General features: G+C 45.4%; 1 protein-coding gene across 6 annotated transcripts in view; it reads left to right on the top strand.

Annotated features, from left to right (window-relative positions):
- Nucleotides 1-9,200: 9,200 nt before the first annotated feature.
- The window catches only part of ILDR2 (immunoglobulin like domain containing receptor 2), a 42,514-nt gene continuing 28,695 nt past the window's right edge, over nt 9,201-23,019 (top strand). For 2 of the 6 annotated variants that reach the window (XM_065065440.1, XM_065065400.1), the window contains exons 1-3: nt 9,417-9,595; nt 18,683-19,015; nt 20,073-20,192. In XM_065065440.1, coding sequence (XP_064921512.1) covers nt 9,550-9,595; nt 18,683-19,015; nt 20,073-20,192 — 499 coding nt within the window. In that variant the 5' untranslated portion in view covers nt 9,417-9,549. Of the gene's footprint in view, nt 9,596-11,213; nt 11,588-18,682; nt 19,016-20,072; nt 20,193-23,019 lie in introns of those variants that run through there. The other 4 variants (XM_065065446.1, XM_065065432.1, XM_065065411.1 and 1 more) reach the window with 4 other exon arrangements.

Raw genomic sequence — 23,019 nt, 5'->3', positions numbered from 1 at the left:
AGAACAGGAGCTAGCACACTGTTTCTCACACAGCCATTGTTAGTGGAGTTACCCAGACAGTCTCGATAAAAATGTATGGTGTAGCCCCAGCCTGGAAGATTCTTTCTAATACTCTATTCCAGAGTCCTCTTGAATTTACCATAAACCTGCACATGACGATAAAATGGTGATAAAACACTTCCATGCATTTCCAAATCACTGTAAAACTCTACCTCTCCCCCTCATTTTAGCTGTTTTTTTCATCTTTTGTTTAAGTATCTTCAGTCTGTTTAGCTCCAAAGGATGTAGCTGTTGTTTAAATCCTTGGCTTAGCTGATTGTGTTTATCACTGCTGTAACTGCTGGCAGGTAAGGTCAGATCAGATTGCTCTTGCATCTCACTAGTGGCTGGTTTCTCTGAAGGTTAAATGATGCTGGCACAGTTTAGTCTTCTGGAGGTTACTCTGTCTTGCTCAAATCTGGTGAAACAGTTTAGTTTATATTTGTGAACCACTTACTGAATTTGCTGTTAAACATACAGGAGCCAATCATATTGTTAGAAACATATAAAATGGTGATGTAAACTCAATGAGAATGGGTAAGAGTTTTTAAAGTCACTTTCACTGTTGTGGAAAATAATTTATATTCTGGTCTAGTTCCTGATACATTAACACTAAATCTCTGAGGAGAGACTGCAAGAAATAACTCATAAATACAAATTTCTGCACAGAGTCTAGTTTTTCAGCCAGAAGGGCAAGTATTTACTGTTACATTACTCTAAGAGTTGTTGCTAGGATCTGTGGACATTTGTTTTACTTTCACACCATATTATTTTCTCTAGTATGCTGCTTTGGGACCCACCCTTTAGCAGTCCTTCCTTTTAAAGAAATTCAGATAATGCATGCATCAACTGTTTGAAAAACACAAGGCTCCAGCAATAGCTCTCCTAGGGCTAGAGGTGTGGTTGGAAAATAAAATTCTTAAGCAGTGGAGAAAGGATTTTCCTTCGTGGGGTGGGCGCCAGAGAATAAACAGGGAACAGATACTCTTCAGAGCACCATGTCATCAGTATTCTTCCCCAGGGCACTGGGGAGAGCCCAGTGTCTGAAGAAACTCATGTTTTAACTCTTCAATTCTCTGTTGTTTAACCTAGCTGGCAAATGAGTTCTCTGGACCATTTATACTGATTTGTAAATAACTTTTGTAGCACTGGGGCCATTCCAGCAGATAAAAGCAAGTGTTGTGCCAGTATTTATGTATTACTTTTTTTTTTAACCACTTAATTCAATTCAATAACTTTATATGCCATCTTCTAACTCTGAGGTACCTGGCCTTGGAAACTCAGCTCCAGAATTGGGAGCCTGTGCTTTCCCATCAATACACGGACTTTGTCAGGTATCTCAAAATGGGGTTGTCGAGGGTTTAGATTGCAGGGTGACAATAAAACCCTGGCAGATGTATTGTTAACCCCCTCTCCCCCCCACTTCCCCCTTTTTGCCCCTCCCTCTCCCCCCTTCCCACTCAGGACAGGCGATCGGTAGGGAAAGAAGGACAGAGAGAAGAGAGTTGGAAAAATTAACAGTGTTTTACTAATGCTACTAATAAGAATAGAGAAAATAATACAAAATATACAAAACCAATCTTGAAAGTCTCAGCAACTGCAGAGCCGGCACCCAAAGTCCTGGATTGGGCTCTGCAGCCAACCGGAGCTGGATTCAGTCTCTCACTAGGCCTCAGTTCGCAGGGACGACTAGCAAGGTCCTAATGTCGGCCATAAGCAGAAGGGAAAAGGGAAAGGGAAAAAGGGATGAGATCCTCATGATCTCCCACTTTTATATGAAGTATTCACGTGAATGGAATGTTATACACCGTTGGTCAGTTTCTTGGTCACCAGTTTCTCGTTGCCCCTCTCGCAAGATGTCCATCCATGCTTATCAATAAGTTTGCATTCCATTGCTAGGTTTACCAAAACATGTGTCTGGTTCTCCAGGAAAATGCAGTTAATAAGAAGGCTTTAGCTGACAGGCAAATCCACTAAAAGAGAAACTTGTTTTTAACAAAATCAGGACAGGGGTCTATGCACTTTTCTGCTACTAATGCATTTTCATTCATTCAGGATTGATGGCTATAATTTTCTTTTCAAGGTATGTTTTACAGTTGTTCCTCAGAAGAAATAAGAAAAGTTGTTCTAAAAAACATGGCAGTGACCACAGCTGCTGCTGCCCACTTATGTGCTGGCCTGGGGCTACAGCACAAAGTGAAATATTTTCTGTTTCCTTTTGGGTAATAGGACCAGTTCCATCAGCCCAAGAGAGGTGAGACTGACACAGTTCCATGTTCCCAGGTCCAACTGAAGCGAGGTTGAGTATGTATTCCCAGTCCAACATGCCAACTCCTCCGGGGGTCTTGCCACGAGAGATGCACAATCTGCTCTCCCTGCCTCCCACCCCTGGCTCCCAGGGTACATCAGCCCCTTGCCAGCTAGTCCAGCTTGATGGTTACTAGTGCTCACACACTCACAGTCACACTCTCCCTGGCACTACTGACTTAAGGGCTTCTGACACCTGGTCCATTCGAGTGGACGGCACTTGTCACTCACTTGGGTCTCTCCAGCTGCTGGCACCAGGCACATGGTGCCTGTGGTCCCAGCCCAGCTCCTGGCACCCAGACGTTCACTCACTCCAGTTGCTGGAGGGCCCCTATGACGTGAGGACCCATTCCAGTTGCTGACACTTAAATTGACTCACTCCTGTCTCTCCAGTCACTGTCACTCAGGCACACAGGCTCTCCAACCCACGGCTTGACTAAAGGCTGTCACTGAGAGCCCCATACACCCAAAATAGAGACTCCGTCACTGAGAAAAAGTTTTAAAGGAATTTATTAGGAAGATAGGAATGGACTGTGCTAAGCAGGTGCAGGGCATGTCAGACAGGCATATCAACCAGCAAAGCCTTATCCCTCTATTTTCCCAAACATTTCCCTTCTCAGATCACCTAGATCCTTCCTGTTCTTTGCCTTTGATTCTTCCTCTGAACATCCATAAGAAGTCCAAAATGCTCTTCCCCTGCATCCCATAATGTGTCCTGTATCCATAGGCTGCAACACCCCTCAGTCGTGAAGTTGCTATGGTGTTGACCTATCTTGATGGGTTTCATGCTTGTACCCTAGGGCTGAGGCTTTCCCCGGTCAGCTTTGGGAGGGGTTTTCCCTTCCTCAGAGTCCTTAATTTAGGTTCCTCTCTGCTATTGTGGCCCTGTGCTCCTCTGGACTTGTGGAGATGGGCCTTTGATGGGCTGATGTATCTTGTGATGGGTGTGGGAGGAGCCAGGGCACACCTATGCCATTGTCTCTCAGCACTCCTTTGTGGGTGTGTAGAGAAGCTTTCACCACCTAATCTCACAGTTGAAGTCTTTCTCAGACTGGTTATGGAGGTTTTAAACCTGGTTTCCCTGGAGAGTGGTATAAATTGGGAACTTTGCCTTTCGAGTCTGGTAATTATTATTGTTTCATATGTAACGCATAAACATTTAAGGGATCAGAACCTGCAGGCTACCCCTTCCCTAGGCAAATGATTTAACCAGTAAGCTATAGCCATCAGCTTTCTCTTGCTCTCACTCCTTTTGACATTACATAACTTGGGTTTCTTTCTGAACAGTGCCACAACTGCAAAATGAGTGGAGGGTGCCTTGCATCTCAGCTGTATGATTAAAGATGTAACTTTGAACAACAAGGCGTCAGGATGCCTTTTTACAAAAGGCAAGCCACATCCCCACACCTTGTGCCCTTGCCTGCCTTTGCAGGGCTTTGCTGAGTGCTAGACCTACTGTGAGTGTCCTGGATCAGGCCTCATAGGTGCTATCAACACCTTCCAGGTTTTTGGGGGAACTCAAGTGAGAGCTTTTATGCTTCTGTCTGCTCTTTAGGAATATTAGCATTTATGCTTGGAGTTGCAGTGCAGCAGGTCATGGGGCTGTGGGATGCATGGGACTTCCTGGGCAAGCGCTGTAACCCTGCTGACCAGCCTATCTCAGAACAACTAAATCTGTTACAAGGTACGTGGCAACTAGCAATCCATGTGTGGTACAGCTGTATCCCCTCTATACCATCAATTTCAAATATCTTTAATGCCGTGGCTCCAGTGAAACCACCACATTGTGTCAGTATCCTGGACAAATACTGAAAATCCTATCTGATAAGACTGGGTTTTCAGGTAGAAAATGGACCTGGCTGTGACAACCCAAAGATATGTAAACCTTAGATTGGGTGCTTGTTAGACAACTGAGTACTCAGGACTATCTGGGAAAATAGGAAGGAAAATTTTAAGTGTATAGTAAACTTTGACAGTACATGTGTTCTTTCAGTCTCAAGTTCCTGCTGAATTAGAGGTTTTTAGGTTGCAGTTCTAAATGTTAGGAACCAAAAGTCTTCCAAAGTCTTGTTTTGGATCTGGCCTTAAGTAGGATGACCTAGGTAATTATAGACCTGTAGAAGAGTTGTGTCAATAACAAATTAAAGAAAAATAATGTAATTAATGCAAATCAACATGGGTTTGCAGATTCTGTCATACTGGTTTCTAATTGTATCAAAAAGATACTAAGTGTGGTTTCTAAAGGCAGTACATTCAGACATGTGAGGCACATGGCTTGAGCACACAACACTAAATCAAAGAAATGCAATGATACAGACCATCCACTTGCCAGTTAAAACATTAGCTTAGGATGTCTCAAAATAAAATTTTAAATGAGGAATTGTAATTGCACATTTTCAGCAAGATCTTTTTTAGGTCATTTCTTGGCTGCATACAACTAAATATTTGTTGGTATCTTTGAAGGAAACATTCATTCATCACAGATACTTGCAAATGACACAAAGATTGAGGGAATAGCTAACGATGTAGGTGATAGAGTGGGATATCCACCAAAAAGGAGCTCCCCATACAATGCTATGTCAAAAGAACTAACAGCACGATCCCTGTAAGGATAAACAAAGAAATACTAACCAAGAGTGATGAAGCTGTAGTATTTCTGCTTTCATGCTTCTAGCAACTGTGTCTGGGATGCTCTCTTCAGATCAGGTGTTAGCTCAAGAATATAGCAAAACATCAGTCTGTTGAACTTCCAAAGAGAATGTTAAAGAGTGCTTTGATCATAGTCTGTTGTTTCCTCTGTTCAGAAATGCCTTAAGAAGGCCCTTACATCTAGCTTGTCAGTATTAGGAAGTTAAGTTAGATGAAATTAAGGGCAGGGTGAGGTCCCTTCCAAAGCATGTTCCAAAGCATTCTGTGATTCTTTTTCTAATAGTTCCACTGTAGTTCAAACAGGACGTAGTGTGGCAAGTGATGGGGCCTGTTTTATTAAGAAAGCTGGATTAGACAATCACAAAAATCCAGTTTGTGAACTCAAGCTCCCTGAAGGTATCTGTGCTCCTCACAATTTCTCTACAGCCAAAACCATAGAGGGCTTAACAACCGTTATCTCCTTGGCTATCTATAGATATACAAGCAGAGTTTGCCTCATTCCTATTCTGTGTATTTTTGCATATAGTGACACACAAAAGATTGTGAGCTAGGATGATTCACTTATAATTGTGTACCTATACAATAACTTCACAGAATGTTATTGCTGATGTGCACTTAGAATTTTACTTAAATGAAAATATCAGGTTCCCTCTGAAAGTGTGAACGCCATGATTTTTAGTGTCTAAAAAAGAATCAGGAGCAGCACAGAAATGTATACAGAGAAGTGAATGCTATAGAAAGATGCTGTCCTCTTGGCTTTTTTCTGGTGCTGAATTTATGTTGCAGAACTCAAGGTTCACTGGAATCAGACGTCAAATTTATCCATTAAGTATTCAAAACATTTGTTGGTTAAAAATGAAAGCAGTTTATATATCTATATCACCCACTCCTGACGTTAATGGGAAATAAAAGCTCTGTATTATTGTGCTATCAAATGTAGCCAGGCAGCTCAGAAGAAACAACATATACAGAGAGTGCATATATTTCAGCAGTGTCTTGCTGTGAAGCTATCAACGATTAATAAGAGATTCCAGTGTAACAAAGCAAACAAGGAAAAGTTTTAGTTAGTAGCTATTCTAAGAGACTCACTAAATGCTATGATTTGATGATGTGTCACCTAATAGCTTCTGTAATGTGCTGGTCTCAGTACTAAATCAAGAGAGCAGTGTTTAATGGCTGAATCTAGTATGACATCCCAGAAAGCTGTTGAAATCACTGTTTCTATGGAAATTTGTACAAGGGAAATCCAAGGAGCTGAATGGATGTGCAGAAGTACGCATGAAGAGAAGTATTTTCATGCAGCATAGTGGGTTGTCAGGGATGTTGCTGAGATGGGTCATTCTGAGTGAGGTGCTGGTGTAAATCAATCCCGATGCTGGTAACTTATTAAAAAGCTGACTCTACTCTGCTTATCAACAGAGGAAATGACCACGAAAGACTGATATTGGAAGATGAAAGGAGCCAGGGAGGAATGAAGTAGTGGAAAAGATCCAGCAGCTGCTACAGCATGAGTAAAAAGTGATTTTGTTTGTTTCTCTGTTGTTCAACTGAATTTGTTCATGATCCCATTGCTTAGGCAACTTCTCCAAACAGAGTTGCAGTACCACTAATATCAAATAGCGTTGTAGCATGCTATTCTTCCAATTCAGTCCGGGACTAAACTATCCAGGGTAGGTATGGGAAATGTGGTCATCCAGTATGAAGGTTGTCAAGTGCCTGAGGGAGATAAGGTTGAAGTCTACCAGTATGCTGTTTTCCAGGGGACAAAGAATCCCTGCTGGGCTGTGGCTTGAAGAGATCTGGCTAATTGCATAGGAATGTACCCACTGTTTGAAGGTGAAATGGGGCTAACTGCAGTGTGCTGTCTCCAAGAACTGGCTAAAATGAAAGACAACATCCCAACATTAACTATTAAGCCAGCTCAGATGTTGTAATACTCAGATCAAAGGTCTGCAGAGATCTGGAACATCTATTCAGGGCTCGGGCATTCATCATACGTGCATATATACAAATGACAGCTCACATTAAGTGAAAAAGAACTGTACAGTGAGTTTGAGTGTATGAAAATTTCAAAGCAGCTATAAATCCAACATTACATGCAAAACAATGGTGCTTCCTTGTATTGAAAATCTTTCCTTCCTTTGTTGTGAGTCAAAAGTTTTGCTAAACTGATGTATGCCAAATTTATTTGCAAAAGCTGGAGTAGATTAAAAAAAAAAACCCTAGGAGTAGCTAACAATAGTGACGCATAAGGGATTGTACTGCTCCCAAAGTTAAACATATGAGATAATATCAACGTTGTCTCAGGAAACTCTGGATCAGACTCCTGGCCAATTAAGTTACAGAAAGGCAAGGCAGCAGGATTTCACTTGAAATTTTGAGGGTTATCAGGAAAAACGGTTAAGGAAGGGAGAGAAAAAATAGCTTTGTGTTTCACCTTTTAGGAGTCTTAATTCAACCCAAACAAACCTTCATGGATTATACCCTATGGATACATAACAATGGCGAGGCAGGTCCCCAGCTGGTGCAAAGTATTATAGCTCCATCTGAGCTTTCTGGAACTACATGTATTTCTTGAGGCTGAAGTTGTGGCCTTAATGAGAGTTTCTACATTGCCTGCAAGTACGCACAAAAGCAGTGGGATATCAGATCACTGTGTGCTGTTATGTATGTACACTATATAGTATAACAGGGTCATAGCTCTTAATAGTGGCTTTTAGCTAGTACTGCAAAACAGTTAAACTCATGATGTGTCAGGTCAGAGGATCATCAGGGCACTGATTGCAGTGGGCGTGTATTTTTTTTTAAAGCAATGTTGAATAAAAATAAACTTCTATGTGAAAAGTGTTTTTAAATAACATTGAATACCTCTGAATAAAACACTTGAAACCAGATTGCCTGCCTAGGGATTGTTGCCTTGCTTAATTCCACTTTAACTATATTAACAGCGCGACTACAACTGTTCAAAACCAACCCAAATGTTTCGACACATCTTTTACCATAGCGAACATGCTGTTTTGCTTTTTCACTCAGAAATTATTGACTGATTTTTATTCACACTTTTGAAAAAAGTTTATCTTGCCTGTAGAGAAGTTCAGTCTGAAAGGCAAAATTATGAGGAATCTACAGGCAACTGGAAAATACCTGCTAGAATGCAAATGGCTTGTACCATTTTCCCGCAGGCATCTCTGTGCACCCTGCCTTTAGTAGCGGGACACACCTAGCGCAGCTCCCTTCTGGGGCCCAGCTTAGTGTTAGAAAATCAGAATTATGTTCTTTGGCAGATTCCAGATGAGAAGAAGCCGAAGACTACTCCCATCTCCCACGTGGATCATCAACATTTGCAGAATGCAAACTTTGGTTACAAACACCCGCCAAGCCTCTGAAAGAAAAACGCCTTAAGATGAACAACGTGCAAAGGGAAGCGGTGCTGGATTCTGGGAATGGTGAGTGCCGTGTTGTAAGGTGCTTCTCTTTGGTGCTGAGCCACCAAAGAAAGCATGCTGCTGTTTAGCCAGCACAAGGCCTATGAATAAATCACTGGCTTATTTAGCTTTCTCAGAAAGTTTAGAAGTTTTAAAGACAGTAGATATGTACACATGTGGGGCCACTGTGGTCAGGACCATTTAATTTCAGAGCAACATAATTTTTTTTTTAAAAAAGGATCTTCTTTAGCTGTATTTCTAGTTGGCTGTCCCTTTCCTTCCAAAAAACTTACATCCCCTTCCAATATCTTGTTGGCATTAAAAGTTAACACCCCACAACTCAGCTGTCCGTTGTTAACTGCCAGAACACCTCCTCTTCATCTAAAATTATATCCCCTCGTTATCTAAAATTACAGTAATTAGTCGCAGTGCCCATGCTGGAAATGGAAACCCCAGGGAAACTCAGAATTGGAACAGGCTACATGCATTTCCCAAGGTACACATTTGGTTAACTTGAGGAGGATAGATTACCAGACTGGACATTTTTAAGTGCTTAGTAAAGAAGCTGTAAGCCGGGACGGGGCCACGGCAGAGGCCACTGCACGGCCCGAGGGGAGCCGGGGGCTACGTGTCGCTCTGGGCTCGGCGCCTGAAGTAGTTGCAGAGAAGCGTGCCGGGATGCCCGTGGGCCGAGGAGGGCTCCGGCAGCCCCCCGGCGGCAACCCCCCAGCGGCACCTGCCAGCCGAAACTCGCCTTTGCCGGAGGGAGGGAAGCAGTTTCGGGAAGCCGTGCCCCCGCCGCTTGCCTCCCGGTAACGGCGCCCTCCGTCCCAACCCCGCCGCGCTGTCCCCGCCTGCCGCCGCGCCCGGACAGCCGCGGGGGCGGCCTTGCGAAGCGGCCCCCCCGGCCGCCGCCGGGGGAGGAGCGGAGCGGAGCCACACGGTACCGTCGCTCGCCGCCAGCCCGGCCGGCTCTGCGGGGAGGCGGCTGCCGGAGCGGCTGCGGGCGCGCCGGGCGGGGCTGCCCCCGGGCCTCTCCCACCGCCCCGCGGCATGGTCGTACCCGCCCCGCGGCGCTCCCGCCCCGCGCCCGCCGCCCGCCCGCCGCGCCGCTGGGGCCAGCGGGAAGATGGATGGGCACGTCCTGGGCTGGATCGTTGTCCTGTGGCTCGCAGGTAGGGCCGCGGGTGGGGGCACAGGCATCCCGGCCACCCCGACGTGCATGTGCGGTGTCCTGCGGGCTCTATGTCTTTCTTTAGGACGAAAATGGGAGGTTTGGAGAAATGCCCCGGTAGGCTGCGGGAGGGTAGTGGCGGAGAGAGCCAGCCTGGGCTGGGGGTCTTTGCGAGGGCGTCCCGTGGTGCAGTTTGAGGAGACTTCGGACAGGACTGATCCCGTTGGGGACGGGGAAAGGCAGCCGGCGGCTTCTGCCTGGCCGGGGGCCTGTGGGTGCAGGTCCGCAGGGTGCAGGGGGCGTTTGGGCTACTGTTTATCGCGGGGTGTGGGGGGGAGGTGGAGAGGAGCGAGCTTGCGGCGGGGAAGGTGGGAAGCAGCAGGAGCTCAGGGGGTGGCCAGAGTGTCCTTGGCCATGGTGTAGGGGCGATGGTGAGATGGTGACAACCCCCGCACGGCCACGCTGGGCCGGGAACAATTGCAGGAACTTGTGCTTTCCCGGTGTCCTGGCCGCACTCACCGTTTAACAGAGGTGTGCAAGGAGGGAGCTGCCTTGCCTCTGCCCCGGCATCCAGGGGGCCAGGATCCGGCCTTCCCAGTGATGGTGCAGCTGTGCTCAAGCCTTTGTGAGCACAGGACGGGACTACCGCCCCCAGTGCAGGTCCCCAAGCACATCTTGCCCGGACGGCTCTCAAAGAGGTCCGGCAAACCCTCCCTGAGCAAGGAGGAGGGGAGCCGGAGAGGCCAGAAGGGAGGGCTCTGCGATGGGGAGATAACAGGGGGAACAAGTTGGAAAGGGACTGAATCTGAGAGCTAGACAGCAGGGAAAGTAGAGGGTAGGAATTACAGCAAAATGAGAGCGGCAGGGCAGCCGGGAATGAGGGAACCCTGTCAGGTCAGCAGCAGGATCTGTGTCCTCTGGGCCAGTGCAGCAGCCAGGCACAGGCAGGAAGGCTTTAGGAAACGCTGCAGCAGGCTGACTTAGCCAGGCAGACTCATTACAGGCTGAAAGAAGTAACAGACACACTTGGATTAAATGGCATATATTTCCCACCACCACCAATGTATCCCACAAAAAAGACCTCGGGCTCTTCCTTCTTCCTATTCAGGTTTAGGATTCACAAGCAGTAAATTCAGCTTTTAGTCATAACACCTCTCTCCCACCACCCACCCACCCCTTTCCTTGCTTTTTCACTCTGAGTCATCTTCACCGGTGCCTGCCTACTGTTCCCTTCCAGGATTTCACGGCCTCATCTGGGGCTTTTGCAGCTTCCAACTCATCCTCCCCCCTGGCCTCCCTCCCTGCCATTTGGCTGCTTCCGAATGTATCCCACTTCACTGAGTTGGTCTGGAGTGCCAGCACACCCACAACTACCACTCCTACTAGCCATAGTATGCTGATAAATATCATCCAGGGACTGGTAAAGGAGTACAGGGTGTAGATAAACATGACATAACATTCCTCCCTCCTTTTAGCGAGCTTTGTTATCTGGACGTGTCTGGCTAAATCAGGACTTCCATCAAGCTAAAAGGCTGGGCTGTTGACACCTTTCTCCCTCCATTAGAGGTAGTTCATGATTACTGGAAGCGACTGCCGTTTGGAGCATGCAAGGTGTATGCAGAGAGAGGTACCACTGCAGTAGGAAGACCTTCCAGTCTCCTCTAGTCCTGGGTTTTTGAGACAGGACTGGCTGCTGCTGCTGCTGCTGTCCGCTGCCGGCAGGCAAAGGCTTCCGGCAGGCAACAGGTTAGCCGTGTGCCGAGAGATGGAGGCAGCCGGTGTCGGCTTGCTCCCCTCCAGCCTCCTGGCCCCTGCTGCCCAGCGACAGAGCAGCACTGCTGTCCTTTTTCATGGCTGAGAGAAACAAATAAGCAAAGGTGTGTGTGTCAGCATGAACGTGTTTGCACAGAAAAGGGAGAGAGGCTAGAAAACGGGAACTCAAAATTTTCCTCTCCACAGTGGCTGTACAAAGGAATGAGAGGTCTGCATCAAGGTAAGAGCCCTAATCGAGCTAGAGTGGTACACTCCACTCTGGGAAAGAGAAGTGGGGGTTGGGAGGTGGAGAGGCCAGGGTAAGAGACAGAGTGTAAAATGGGGAGGAAGCAGGGAGACAAAAGGGAGCAAGTAGGGAGAGGCTCTCGCCCCTTCTCTCCCCTCCTCCCTCTTCGAGATGGGCCGAGAAATTTCTGATCAGCACTTGCGGTTCCTTTCCTCACAGCAATAATTCCTCTCTGTCCTTTGTTTGTCTTTAATTTTTGGCACTTGCATTTATCTTCTGTTTGGTTTTGTGCATTGTGACTACTTATAACAATTTCAAAAATTCCTGGGTGAGATACAGTGGATTTGGTTTGGCTTTTCTTCCTTCTGACCTGCTCTTCCATGTACCTAAAGCTACTGCTTTAATTACAACATCAGAAGGATGAAGAGCAGGTCATCCTTTATTCCTTCATGTGAAGTGGCATGTGTTAGGATGTGTGTGGGGCTGTATTCTTCTCATTCCAGAAATAGAAGGTACAATTTGTCAAGTATCCGTAAGCACCTGTGTAAAGCTGTTTCTTGTAAACTACCAAGTGCAGCTTTACTCTAGACTGAATCCTTCCCTTGTATTTACCATTATTCTTGTTAATGCTGTCATTCCTAGTGCATTTAAAACTAGAGAGAAGTGTTGCACTGGAGACAGAGCTTCAATTTTACCTATCAAACAAGTAGAGCAAATTTTTTTCTGCCTCATGACTCAGGCTAATCTTGGAAAGATTACAGTTAGAAGACTGTCCACATTAAAATGTGGTCTTCTATCCCTGTTAAGTAATTTTTCACCAATAATTTAGCACTTGATACCTGTTTCCTCTCCCTATGCAGAAGAGCCACTGCAATGCAATGATACAGTACAAAGACTGGTAGATTTACTACCTCTGCTTTCCCAGCCACAGTTAAGGAGAGCAGGCAGAGGGGGCATGCACGAGCACAGTTGTGCTTTGCCGTTTCCTGGCCAACTGAGCAGACTTCTTGGGAAGGCAGGGAAATGGATGAACTGTTCTATCTGCCTTGACTTCCCTTGACTGGCTGAACACAGCATAAGCTGGGTGTAACTCAGAAGAAATCTCACATTTTTATTTTTATTCCTGTGAGATCACCTTGGCTGGGACTGATACTAGCAGAAATCCCAATGCCATCCCAAGGACAGGTGTTATGGCTTGGTGTTATACAGCTTGAAGAGGCTCTTCCCATTTCTTTTCCTTTGTTCTCAGGCTTCTGATGGTGACCAATTGCTTAGTGGTAGTTCTGGGATTGATGTCTGGGATCCTGAACCAAGACTGTAAACCAGGAGCCATCTGACAATTGTAACAGCTTTCAGACAGTAATAAGACAGGGTAGATTTGATCTGGTGGCCAAAGCTGAGGCAATTCACCTGAAAACATCCAGGGTGACTATTGTGAATGTGTGAAAGGGGCAGGAGGTTGTAAGAGAGTGTAATGAGAGCCAGGAAGCAGGTGATGACTGATACCTAGAAAAACCCATGAAATGTCCTGAGCTCTTGTGAAAGCTCTTTTGCAGTCCTTGCCATTTCAGGGCTGTGTACTTCCCTAAAGAAGTCAGGAGCATGTGGTATCTGGGGGACAGCATCAGAGAGGATGGGAAAGAGCAAGGACTCGTCCAGTGTCTGCTGGCAGTCCATTTACAGTCTGGGCTGTGTCCTATATGGAGTGGTTTCATACTGAGGTTCTGTGCTGTGAGTGTTGGGAGTGCAAGGCCATGCTTTTCTCTGACTGCTTTGATTTTGCCCCTTTGCAGGTTAAACAGTTAGTGAGCTGAAATTTTCAGTTTTGCTACGGAGCTGTAAAAAGCAGTAGTATGCTTTCACCTCAGCAGCAGCTGACCTATTTAGGCATTGGTTTCTTGCTGGCTAAAAAAGTGGACAATTAGTGGCCACAGAGCTAAGAACGTAAGTCTGATAGGAACCAGACAAAGACATCCAATTCATTTCCCATAAGCCACTCAACACAATGTGATGGTGATGGCTTTTGATGATTAATTGCATGGATTTGCTTTAGTCCAGCATGAGTACACAAGCTGTATAACACAATCTCAGTGATTCCGCTGTCTCTCTGCTCACCTGTTTACACATCTCTGACTTTTCAGTCTCCCAGCCCAGATCTTGCACTTAGTGATTCAGGCTTGATCCACCTTTGAAAGTGTGGATGGTGTGCCTGTATTCAGTAGTGGGGGAAAGAACACGTAATTGATACATAGTAGCCAAGGCACAGAAAGGAAAGATGAAGCATCCTTTTGTCCAACAGTTTATTTTGTTTAGGGAAGTGATGTAAATTACCCTAGGAGCAGTATCTGTTACTAATGCAAGTATGCTTTTCTGCCAGAGCCCTTAGGTATGGTCTAGGAGTAGTTTTCCCTGAGGTGCCTGGTCCAGGGCCCAGGGATTTGGTTCTCCTGTGTGAAAAACTGCCACTTCTGTCAATAAAGGTGCATAAGATAGAGGGATGTAGTTTTTGTAGTTTTGTAGCATCAGCTGTCCTGCCTCAGGCAAGTAGTAGTGTGAGCCAAATAAGTGCAATGAAAGAGATTTGATGTATGCACAGATAGGGAGACCCATGGTGACCTGAAGAATAACGTGTGCTGCCTTCTCTGGGACTCAAATCTTATGTGCTAGAAGGATGCCATCTGAGACCTATTACATGGAACTACAGTATTTGACTTTGCCATTATTCGTAGGGATTAGTGCCTCAGGTCAACTTCATTCTAATTAGATGATCTTTAAGGTCCCTTCCAACCCAAACCATTCTATGATTCTGTTGAAAAAGACTAACTTAAGGCTGTGTAGGGAAGCTTAGTCTTCCTGGGATTCATCTAGCCTCAGGGAGGCAGAGGCTTCTCTGGAGGGCAAGAGAAAAGCAAGAGCCTAAGTTATCAACTCTCAGTTCCTTCTCTCTTACTCATGTAAGGTGCTTATGAAGATCAGGCTCACAAGGCTCAAATGTGCCCTTACAAATATCCCCCTCTATAATCACTTCCTGGAATTTTTTTTAATCACCACTAAAATGTGTTATCAATAGCTTGTCTGTAATGTTGATTGCATAGTTTGAATGCCTAATCTGAGGACAGTTCGGGAAGAGAATCAGAGAAAGGAGACAAATACACATTGCCAACGAGAAACAGACAAAACCCATGCAATTATATTTCTGAAGTGTGATTATTTTTAAGCTTTTTCCCTGGGATTGTATATATACACATGCACAGACACAAACCATTGGATTCCTTTTATTTTCTGAGAGTAAGAATATCTGTGTTTTTAGGATGCACTTGATTAATATTTGCAGAGGTTTTTTTTTCTGGGGATTTAGGAGAACAAGAAAGAAGGAAAGCAAAATTGTCACGTAGTCATGAGACTCCCACAAGCTAGATTTTTCTTGTGAAAGTTCAAACATTGTGAAATTCACAATGAACAGGTTGCTTCTCTGGAGTGCGGGAATTATATTTCCATGATGATATTGAAATAAGGGCTAATCTTGCTCTGTCTGCATTAGTCAAAACGTAGCAGAGCACAATTCAGTTTCTTTTTAGTCCTGCTTGTATTAAACTAGACAAAGAGCTACCGTGATGCTGTCACTAAGCTTGTCATCTTTTTTTACGTCTTTCACTCTTTTTTTTGCTCTACTGTATAACCAGCCCAGACTTCTGTCCTGTGATACATCTGAGGCTTTTCTTATCTTGGCTCATTTCTTGAAGATTTTTGAGGTCAGCAGTTTCTTCTTGAAGTTGAGGAAGTCCTGAGCAGACCTCTATAATTCACGTGTGTGGAAATAAATGACATATGAAGCCACCATTTTGTCTTCAGGCAGTTGAACATCCTGCTGGCCTTTTTGATGGGCACTGTTACAGCAGTGACATATTACATGAATCAATTCCAGTCTCTTTTTTTGGCAGAGGAAATAACAGGTGTATGATTTCCCAGTTCAGCCATATATAATTATATATAATTTGACTTAAATAGATGTAGAGTTTCCACTGCTCCAGTCTCTCAATCTGAGGCACTGGGTTGCTCTTAAATGCTATTTCTGGAAAGGATCCGAAAATAATACTTTAAAAGTTAATAAAGAGCTTGGGATAGGATATAGAAGATGCCAGATAATTTACTGCGTATGTCCCAAATGCTTTTGGGTAGAAAAAGAATTCCTGTGTTTTCCCAAAAGCTGCTTTTCTTTTCTTGATATAGGCATTCACATGGGCATGGGGTGGGGAAAGTTAGTCAGAGGAGAATTTGCTAAAGCTCAGCTAATCATTTATTAAAGCAGTCCCTGGCTTGCCAAACTCATTAATCTCATTAACAGGAAAGGAGGGCTATGGTGCATGGTTAGCTGAAAGCACTGTGTTTACTAAGCAGTGCACTTCGTTCACAAGGGAAAGATTTAAATATTCACTGTGTCACTGTTTTATCCCTGAAGCTGAAGTAACGTGATGAGTCACTTGACCAGTCCGTGTCACATGCTGGCTTTGGCCACACACTGCATGGGGTCAGGCACAGAGTTGCCAGATACAGGTCTGACCTGGACTCATTCATTTTTCAAGGTGTTAGTCATTTCTCTTGCATTCAGATGCAACCTGGGAAGCACGGGTCTCTGGAGAGGAGGGAATAAGACAATGTCATCACTTGATTCACCTTAAGAAGCAAGTGGTGACATTCTCTTAGTGCCACATGGACCCACTTGTCCCCGGGAACAGGCAGCCTGGCAGAACCATCCCAGCTGCCACTTCCTGAGTTATTTCTCTGCCTGTGCCTTGGGAACGTGGAGGAGCTGCCACATGCCCCTCCCTCTCCCATTGGAGCATCTTGTTGAGACTTCAGCTGTGTTTCGTGGTATTCTCGAGAACACCCACACTTCAGTATTTGGATTTGGGTCCAGCCACTTCTGGCAAAACTGGTGACATCTCCTGTGCAACTTCCACATGGCACAAGTACAAATTGCATAATATACCATTCTTGTGCAAATGCCATAGCCCCCTTGTGTGCTGCAAGAGTTCACGTAGTAGTACCCAGGGTCAAATCCCCCCTAGATCAGTAAATCTTTGTTGGTATCAGTGACCATCTTGCTTCTCTGAAATATGCTTTCCCCTAGAGTCTGTCTATATAGTGTTTTTATCCTCTGACAGGTGTTTATAGACTTCATTGGGGTTTATAGTTTGGACATTGATAACTTGTTGAAATTAATATTCAGTTTTGGTCCAACATCTCCACTTCCCTTTGGTTCTGACTTCTCATCGTGGGATCTTTTCTTGCTTCTGTCTTTCAGGTCTGAAACAACTTGACCTTGTTCCTTTGTGCCTGCTGCTATCATATTGTTGATGCATTTATTGCTCTCTGTTTTAAGCTCCAGTGCTTTAGTCTATGCCTTTTTTTTTTCCCATCCTAAAGATACCTCCTGTCATTTCACTTTCTTTTGCCAGCTTCCATCTACTTTTCATCTCTGGTTTCTGGAGTGGGTGGTTTATTTTTGCTGCCTCCATTTCCTCTCGTCTCTACATAATGTCTTAATCTCCTGCAACCCGGCTCCAGCCTTTTGAAATTATTTTGACCTAGACTGAGAACACCACCTTCAGCTTCTTCCAGCTGAATATAAGCTTCCTGCTTCCATGTCATCCTGCTTATCCTTCTGCTTCCTATACTTACCTTGATACTTTGTCCTTACTCTGTTTCCTTTCTTGGCATTTGCCCTTCTCTTGTACTGCTTCCCAACATCAGGAAACCTTTCTTTGTCTTCAGTCTTTCATTCCTCCTTAAGCTTCCCCTAAGTCCGTCAGTTGATCCTAATGTGGTGTAAATATCCTCTTCTGCTTTATGCTCTTGGGTCTTGTCCTCTTTTTCACTGTGCACTGCTCTGGGCCTTGGGGTGTGTGGTAACCGGGTATAGGGAGCTGCCATCATCAATATCGCCCATACTGAAACTGATTCCCTTTTCTCATACAAACCACTGCAGTCAGGCCCTCCTACTCCTCAGCTGCAGAGGGTGTCCCTGGTTAGAAACATCCTCTTTCTTAGATTCTCCCATCTTGCTCCTGAGCTGTTTCTGTGCCTCCACAGACGAGCAAATCCCTGCTTGGGAAAGTGTCACCATGTGTTTCCTGTGTTGTATAAGCCCTCCCAATCATTGCTGCCCGCAGTGCAAGAAGGAGGGAAGCAATGAAGGGCACGTGTGGGAGGTTTCGGCCGTTCGCCTGTGGGTAGATGGAGTACCTCACTCTCCTGAGGCCTCTCTGCCGGCATTGCTCACTGACTCTTGGCTTCTCCCTAAGCTACACAAGGATGTGGTAGCAGTCCCATGCATTTTCTCTGAGCCTTTAATACATCAGCTCCAGGCTGCTGCTCTCCCGTCAGCTGGTAGATAGACATTATGTGTGGAGATCCATCTTCTCCCTGGGACTGTGAAAAACTTGAGTGTTTGGGCCATTTTTCTCCCCACCTCCCACATGAAGCAATTTCTGTCAGTGCTACATGCCAGCCCTGGCAGGAGCTATGCGATTTGGATCCACTCCTTCATGCATCTCTAGAGTTTGGCAGAGCAAGCAGCACTAACTGGGCACCAGTGCACAATGGGCTGGGCCAGGCACTGTGTGCTGCCTGACTTTAAAGAGGAGGTGTGATGCCACCAAAATTGGCAGGGGAGTGACTTATTCTGTACTGGGATTATGATGAACTCAGGATCTGGCCACTTGGTTGACCTGCTGTAGAAGTGTAGTATGACCATCCCTAAACTATCTCTTCCTTATCTGTGAACCTGCCACAGAAGCTGAGAATCATTATGCCGCTGTGTTAGGGTCTCTGCAGAGCATAAGGATTTGAACCTTCAGCCCCATCGTGCTGTGTTTTTCCTTGTGTCTGTAGGTTATTAAAAAAACAAACTTACTTCTGCTGCCAACATCCGTGCTTACATACATCGAGGCATATTGCACCCTAGCACCTGAAGCAGATGGACATTTAAATTTTATGTGTGTGGGGAGAATGATGCTATGATAAAATGCAGTGGGTCCCTCTTCAAGCAATGCTGAGGTGTATGACACTCGTGTTTTTGTCTTTTAGCTGACGTGGAAGGGTTGCAGGTCACCGTGCCTGAGAAGAAGAAGGTGGCAATGTTGTTTCAGCCCGCTCTGCTTCGCTGCCATTTCTCTACTTCTTCCACCCAACCAGCGGTGGTACAGTGGAGGTTTAAATCTTACTGCCAGGACCGGATGGGAGAAGCTTTGGGTATGGCAACTTCTGGTGTACAAACAATGAGCAAGAGGAACCTGGACTGGGATCCCTACTTGGACTGTGTGGACAGCAGGAGGACAGTCCGTGTTGTGGCCTCCAAACAAGGATCTGCTGTTACTATAGGGGACTTCTATAAGGAAAGAGATATCAGCATTGTCCACGGTAACTCTGCTGCCCTTGTGATGCTTCCTGGGGGTTGGAATGGACCCTTAGCAATTTGGGATACTGGAGGCTGGCAGTAATTGGTCAGCCAACTCCCATAGAAAAGGCTGCTGGAAGTGGTTGTGTCAGACATTTAGGTTTTGACCAGCCAACCTTAGACCCCAACGTCATTTCCTTTGGTGTTTCCCTTCATCCCACTCCATGTAGGCCTCCAACCCTAATGCAGTATTCTCTTCTCTAGGTTTTTATTCCTGGCTTCTGCATATTGCTCTGTATATAGATTTTTTTTTTTACCAAAGTGGTGCCAGCAAGAGAGAAATGAATTCAGTCTCTGCGGTCTAGATTTTTCTTCCTTGCAGACTCCACTGATTTTTTTTTTTTCCCAGTTCCAAAATACTGAAATTATCCTATACCTCATGTTTGCTCAATTCTGGACTTTACCAGCTTACCCCATCATGAGCCTAAACTCTCACAGCATTGAGCAGTGTGAAAGGAAGAGATTTCAATGGGGTGAAGTCAAGTTGGATGGAGGTGGGGGATAGCAGGGTCCTTAAATATTAGATCTGGAAGGCTGTGTGAGAAACCTTGTCCCTCAAAATACAAGGCTTCTGCTTGACTTAGGAGACCATCTAGCCAGAAGCGGAGGCTCCTTGATGCGGAGAACCAGGGATCAGCCTCAGCAAGGGGGAGTGTTTTCCTTTATCTCCAGTGGATGGCTGTGGAGACACTGTCTAAGCCCTTCTTGCACAGCATGAATACTGTTGGGATTCCAGGCCTTCGGTGATAGGATGGACAGAGATCGACATCAGTTACCCCTTCTGCTCTCGGCACTTGCAGAGTGAGCTGCCTCTGTGGCATTACGTGTCTTCCTACTTAGAGCCACAGAGTCCTGAGCCTGTTATTTTTACTGAATGCTGTGATATTCTGGATAAGGTTAAATCCTCTTCTTAGTAAGGAAATGAAATGGATTTGGGACATGGAGACAGACCCAGTGCTTTCATCACTTCACTCTATAGGTGTTGGAGGGAAAGCCTGAGTTTTCTTTTTTGCCTTTCAGATGCAGACCTTCAGATTGGGAAGTTGATGTGGGGAGACAGTGGGCTCTATTACTGCCTTATTATCACACCGGATGATGTGGAAGGCAAGAATGAAGAAGCGGTGGAGCTGCTTGTGCTTGGTAAGACCTCTTGCCAGGTTGTTTTTTCAGCAGATAGCTGATGTGTCTTTCCTTCTGCTCTCTCTCTCTGTCCACCTCTCTGTGCACCATATTACTATGGGTGTAAGATCTATGTAAAACAGTTCCTGCAGTACCTTCACCATTTCCTTGCACCTTGTGCAGTCATTCACACCTAGGCGAAGTGGGTGGCAAATGCTACCAAACAAAAATAGTAATGTTTACACCCACACTGCTCACACGTTACACAGGCGTAAATGACTACAGAAAGTGCAGGGCTGTGGAAAGTCAGAACCCTTGCTTTTGAGGCATAAAACAATAAACTTGCAGCAAAGTGAACACTTGAGACAAGAGTATTTTAAAAATAAACACCCAGAAGACATCGAGTCATATGCTTTTTGCAGTCTTAACATTCTCTTCGTCCCACTCTTCTGACCTGTGAGGATGTCAGGCAGCACTGTGTTTTTCTGCTTGAGTGTGTCAATTTGTGAGATTTATACTTGTCCAGTTAGAGGTGCAGTTTCACAAGCACCCTAACCAGATCTAAGCTATTACTGCCGCAGAAAGGACCTGTCCTCTTTGTGGTATGCATACTTGGCACTGTGTTTCTTTTAAGCTCCCTTGAGCAGTGTGGTGACCAGGATCAGTTTCTTTCCTGTTCGCAGGGTTAGCTTTCGGCGATGTCTTCCACAGCCCAGCTCAACTATGAAGGTCAATAAAACACCCATCCCAGCTAGAGGGAATGGGATGGGCCTTTCAGGTGCATTTGTTGACACTGCCTTGAGCCAGCTGTAACGCTTCACCCTGGACTGCCCCGGGAGAGTAAGATGAGTTTTCTTCACCTTACATTAAGACCTGCTGACACCAATGTTTGGTCAGCGTACTTGCATAGTTCTTGGGTCTATAGATTCTGTACATTCTGTGAAGGAAATGTTTAAAAGCTTGGTTCTATAGTGTATAGGTTGTATGTAGAGGCATATGGTAGAGCATGTCTGTTAAGTGCTTTTGCTCTCATGGCTAAGGTCAGCGTTTATTTGGAACTGTGGTTGTCGTCACAAAATAAACCAGATTGAATTGCTTGGGTGAGTGGCTATAACAGCGCCGTCACCTCCCCTCGCTCCGTCAGGTGACAGTCAAGCAATGGACAACTGGAGACAGTGTCATACCCCTGTCTAAATCCAGTGTGACTGTGTATCATATGCTAGTTAATAACAGGCCCAAGACTGACCTGTGTTGGTTCAGGTGAGGTTATCTCTGCCAAGTGGCAGTTGTAGCTGTTACGTAGCCTCTCCAGAGGAGCTGCCTGTGGCTGCATGGGGAAGGGCTGCTGAATTTTGTACCTTTGCCTTCCTGTCCAGGATTCAGTGTCTTCTGTTACCTGTGTCTACAACTGTGCTCAGATACCAGTGATGAAACAGTGCCATGGTAACAGGAAGAATCTGTTTTTCAGTGTGTACAAAAGACTGGCGGGGGAAAACAAAGAAATCCCCACCTCTGAGGCTGGTTTGATGATGTCCCCAGCCCTGGTTCTTTGTGGAGGAAACAGCATAAGTTGCATTACCTTGACCACATCTGCTCTTGTGTTCATTACAGCCTGTGGGTCTGCCCTTGCACTTTGTGCAGCACTCTAAGCTTGGCAGCAGCATGAAAGCATACTTGTCGTGGGCATACTTTGTTCTGCCTCATGCTGTTTGGCGCAGCTTGTGTGTATTTCTTTTCCTGGGTAGTGTGTATGGAGGCAACATTCCAGCTTTTGGAGCAATTGCAGATTACCTACCCATTTTCCTTCCCTCCTTCCTTCCCTCCTTCCTTCCCTCCTTCCTTCCCTCCTTCCTTCCCTCCTTCCTTCCCTCCTTCCTTCCCTCCTTCCTTCCCTCCTTCCTTCCCTCCTTCCTTCCCTCCTTCCTTCCCTCCTTCCTTCCCTCCTTCGGTGGTATTCGTTTACCTCTCCATGTTGATGGCTAAAGGAGGAAGCAACCAGTGGTAAAAATACCATTTCTTAATATTTTGGTATTTGGGACATTTTTTGTTCCATCCCACTGCTCTGCTAAGTATGAGTGACTTGCAGGGAAACAGGAAGTACAGGTGTAGATCGGAGCGATTCTGCAGTCCTAGGGGACATGTGGTAAAAGAGTTTTGTTTGGTGCTCTTTGAGTGGAACCCAGATTGTCTGTTAAAATGATTGAAGCAGTAGAGGGATAGTGTCTGCAAGAGACACTACAGTTCCCACAGCACGTTGCTGTTTGCTCTTGGATGACAGTAGTCTTTCAACTATAATTTACATTGCTTATTTTGGGGTTGCTGCATGATCAGTTAGAATTTTGAATAGAGCAGAGGTTCTGCCCGCTCATGTTACCAGTGGGGGAAGACAGGAAAATCGGAACGGAAAAGGAAATAGGAAAAAATCCCTTCAACTGGTTTTATGTGAATGCCAAGATGAAAGATGTGTTTTAGCTAGAGAAAGATACTGCTGGACAGGTAGTTGCATATAATGTAGAAACATTGAAAGGTTTGAGAGGCAAAAATACTGAATAGCATTAATAAATTAATGGAAATTTGCTTAGCTAGAAGTGGAGGATCCTGATTTTGTACAGTGAATTGCACCATTAAAAGTTGGTCAAAAGCTGCTTTATCACAATTGGGAGCAAAATCCAAAACCTGAGCGAATTACAGCATTCTGTTTTTCTTCGGGAAGCAATCACAGAGACTTCCAGTGAAGTCTAAGTAGCCAGTCAGCCTGGGTCATGATGGGATTGCATGTTTAGTTCTGTCACCTGGATGTGTTGGATGTGTCACATTGACACACAGAGAGTCTGGTTAGCACCAGAGG

Source organism: Columba livia, chromosome 1 (assembly GCF_036013475.1).
Source record: "Columba livia isolate bColLiv1 breed racing homer chromosome 1, bColLiv1.pat.W.v2, whole genome shotgun sequence".
Lineage (NCBI taxonomy): Eukaryota > Metazoa > Chordata > Aves > Columbiformes > Columbidae > Columba > Columba livia.
This window is presented reverse-complemented; position numbering and strand designations above follow the sequence as displayed.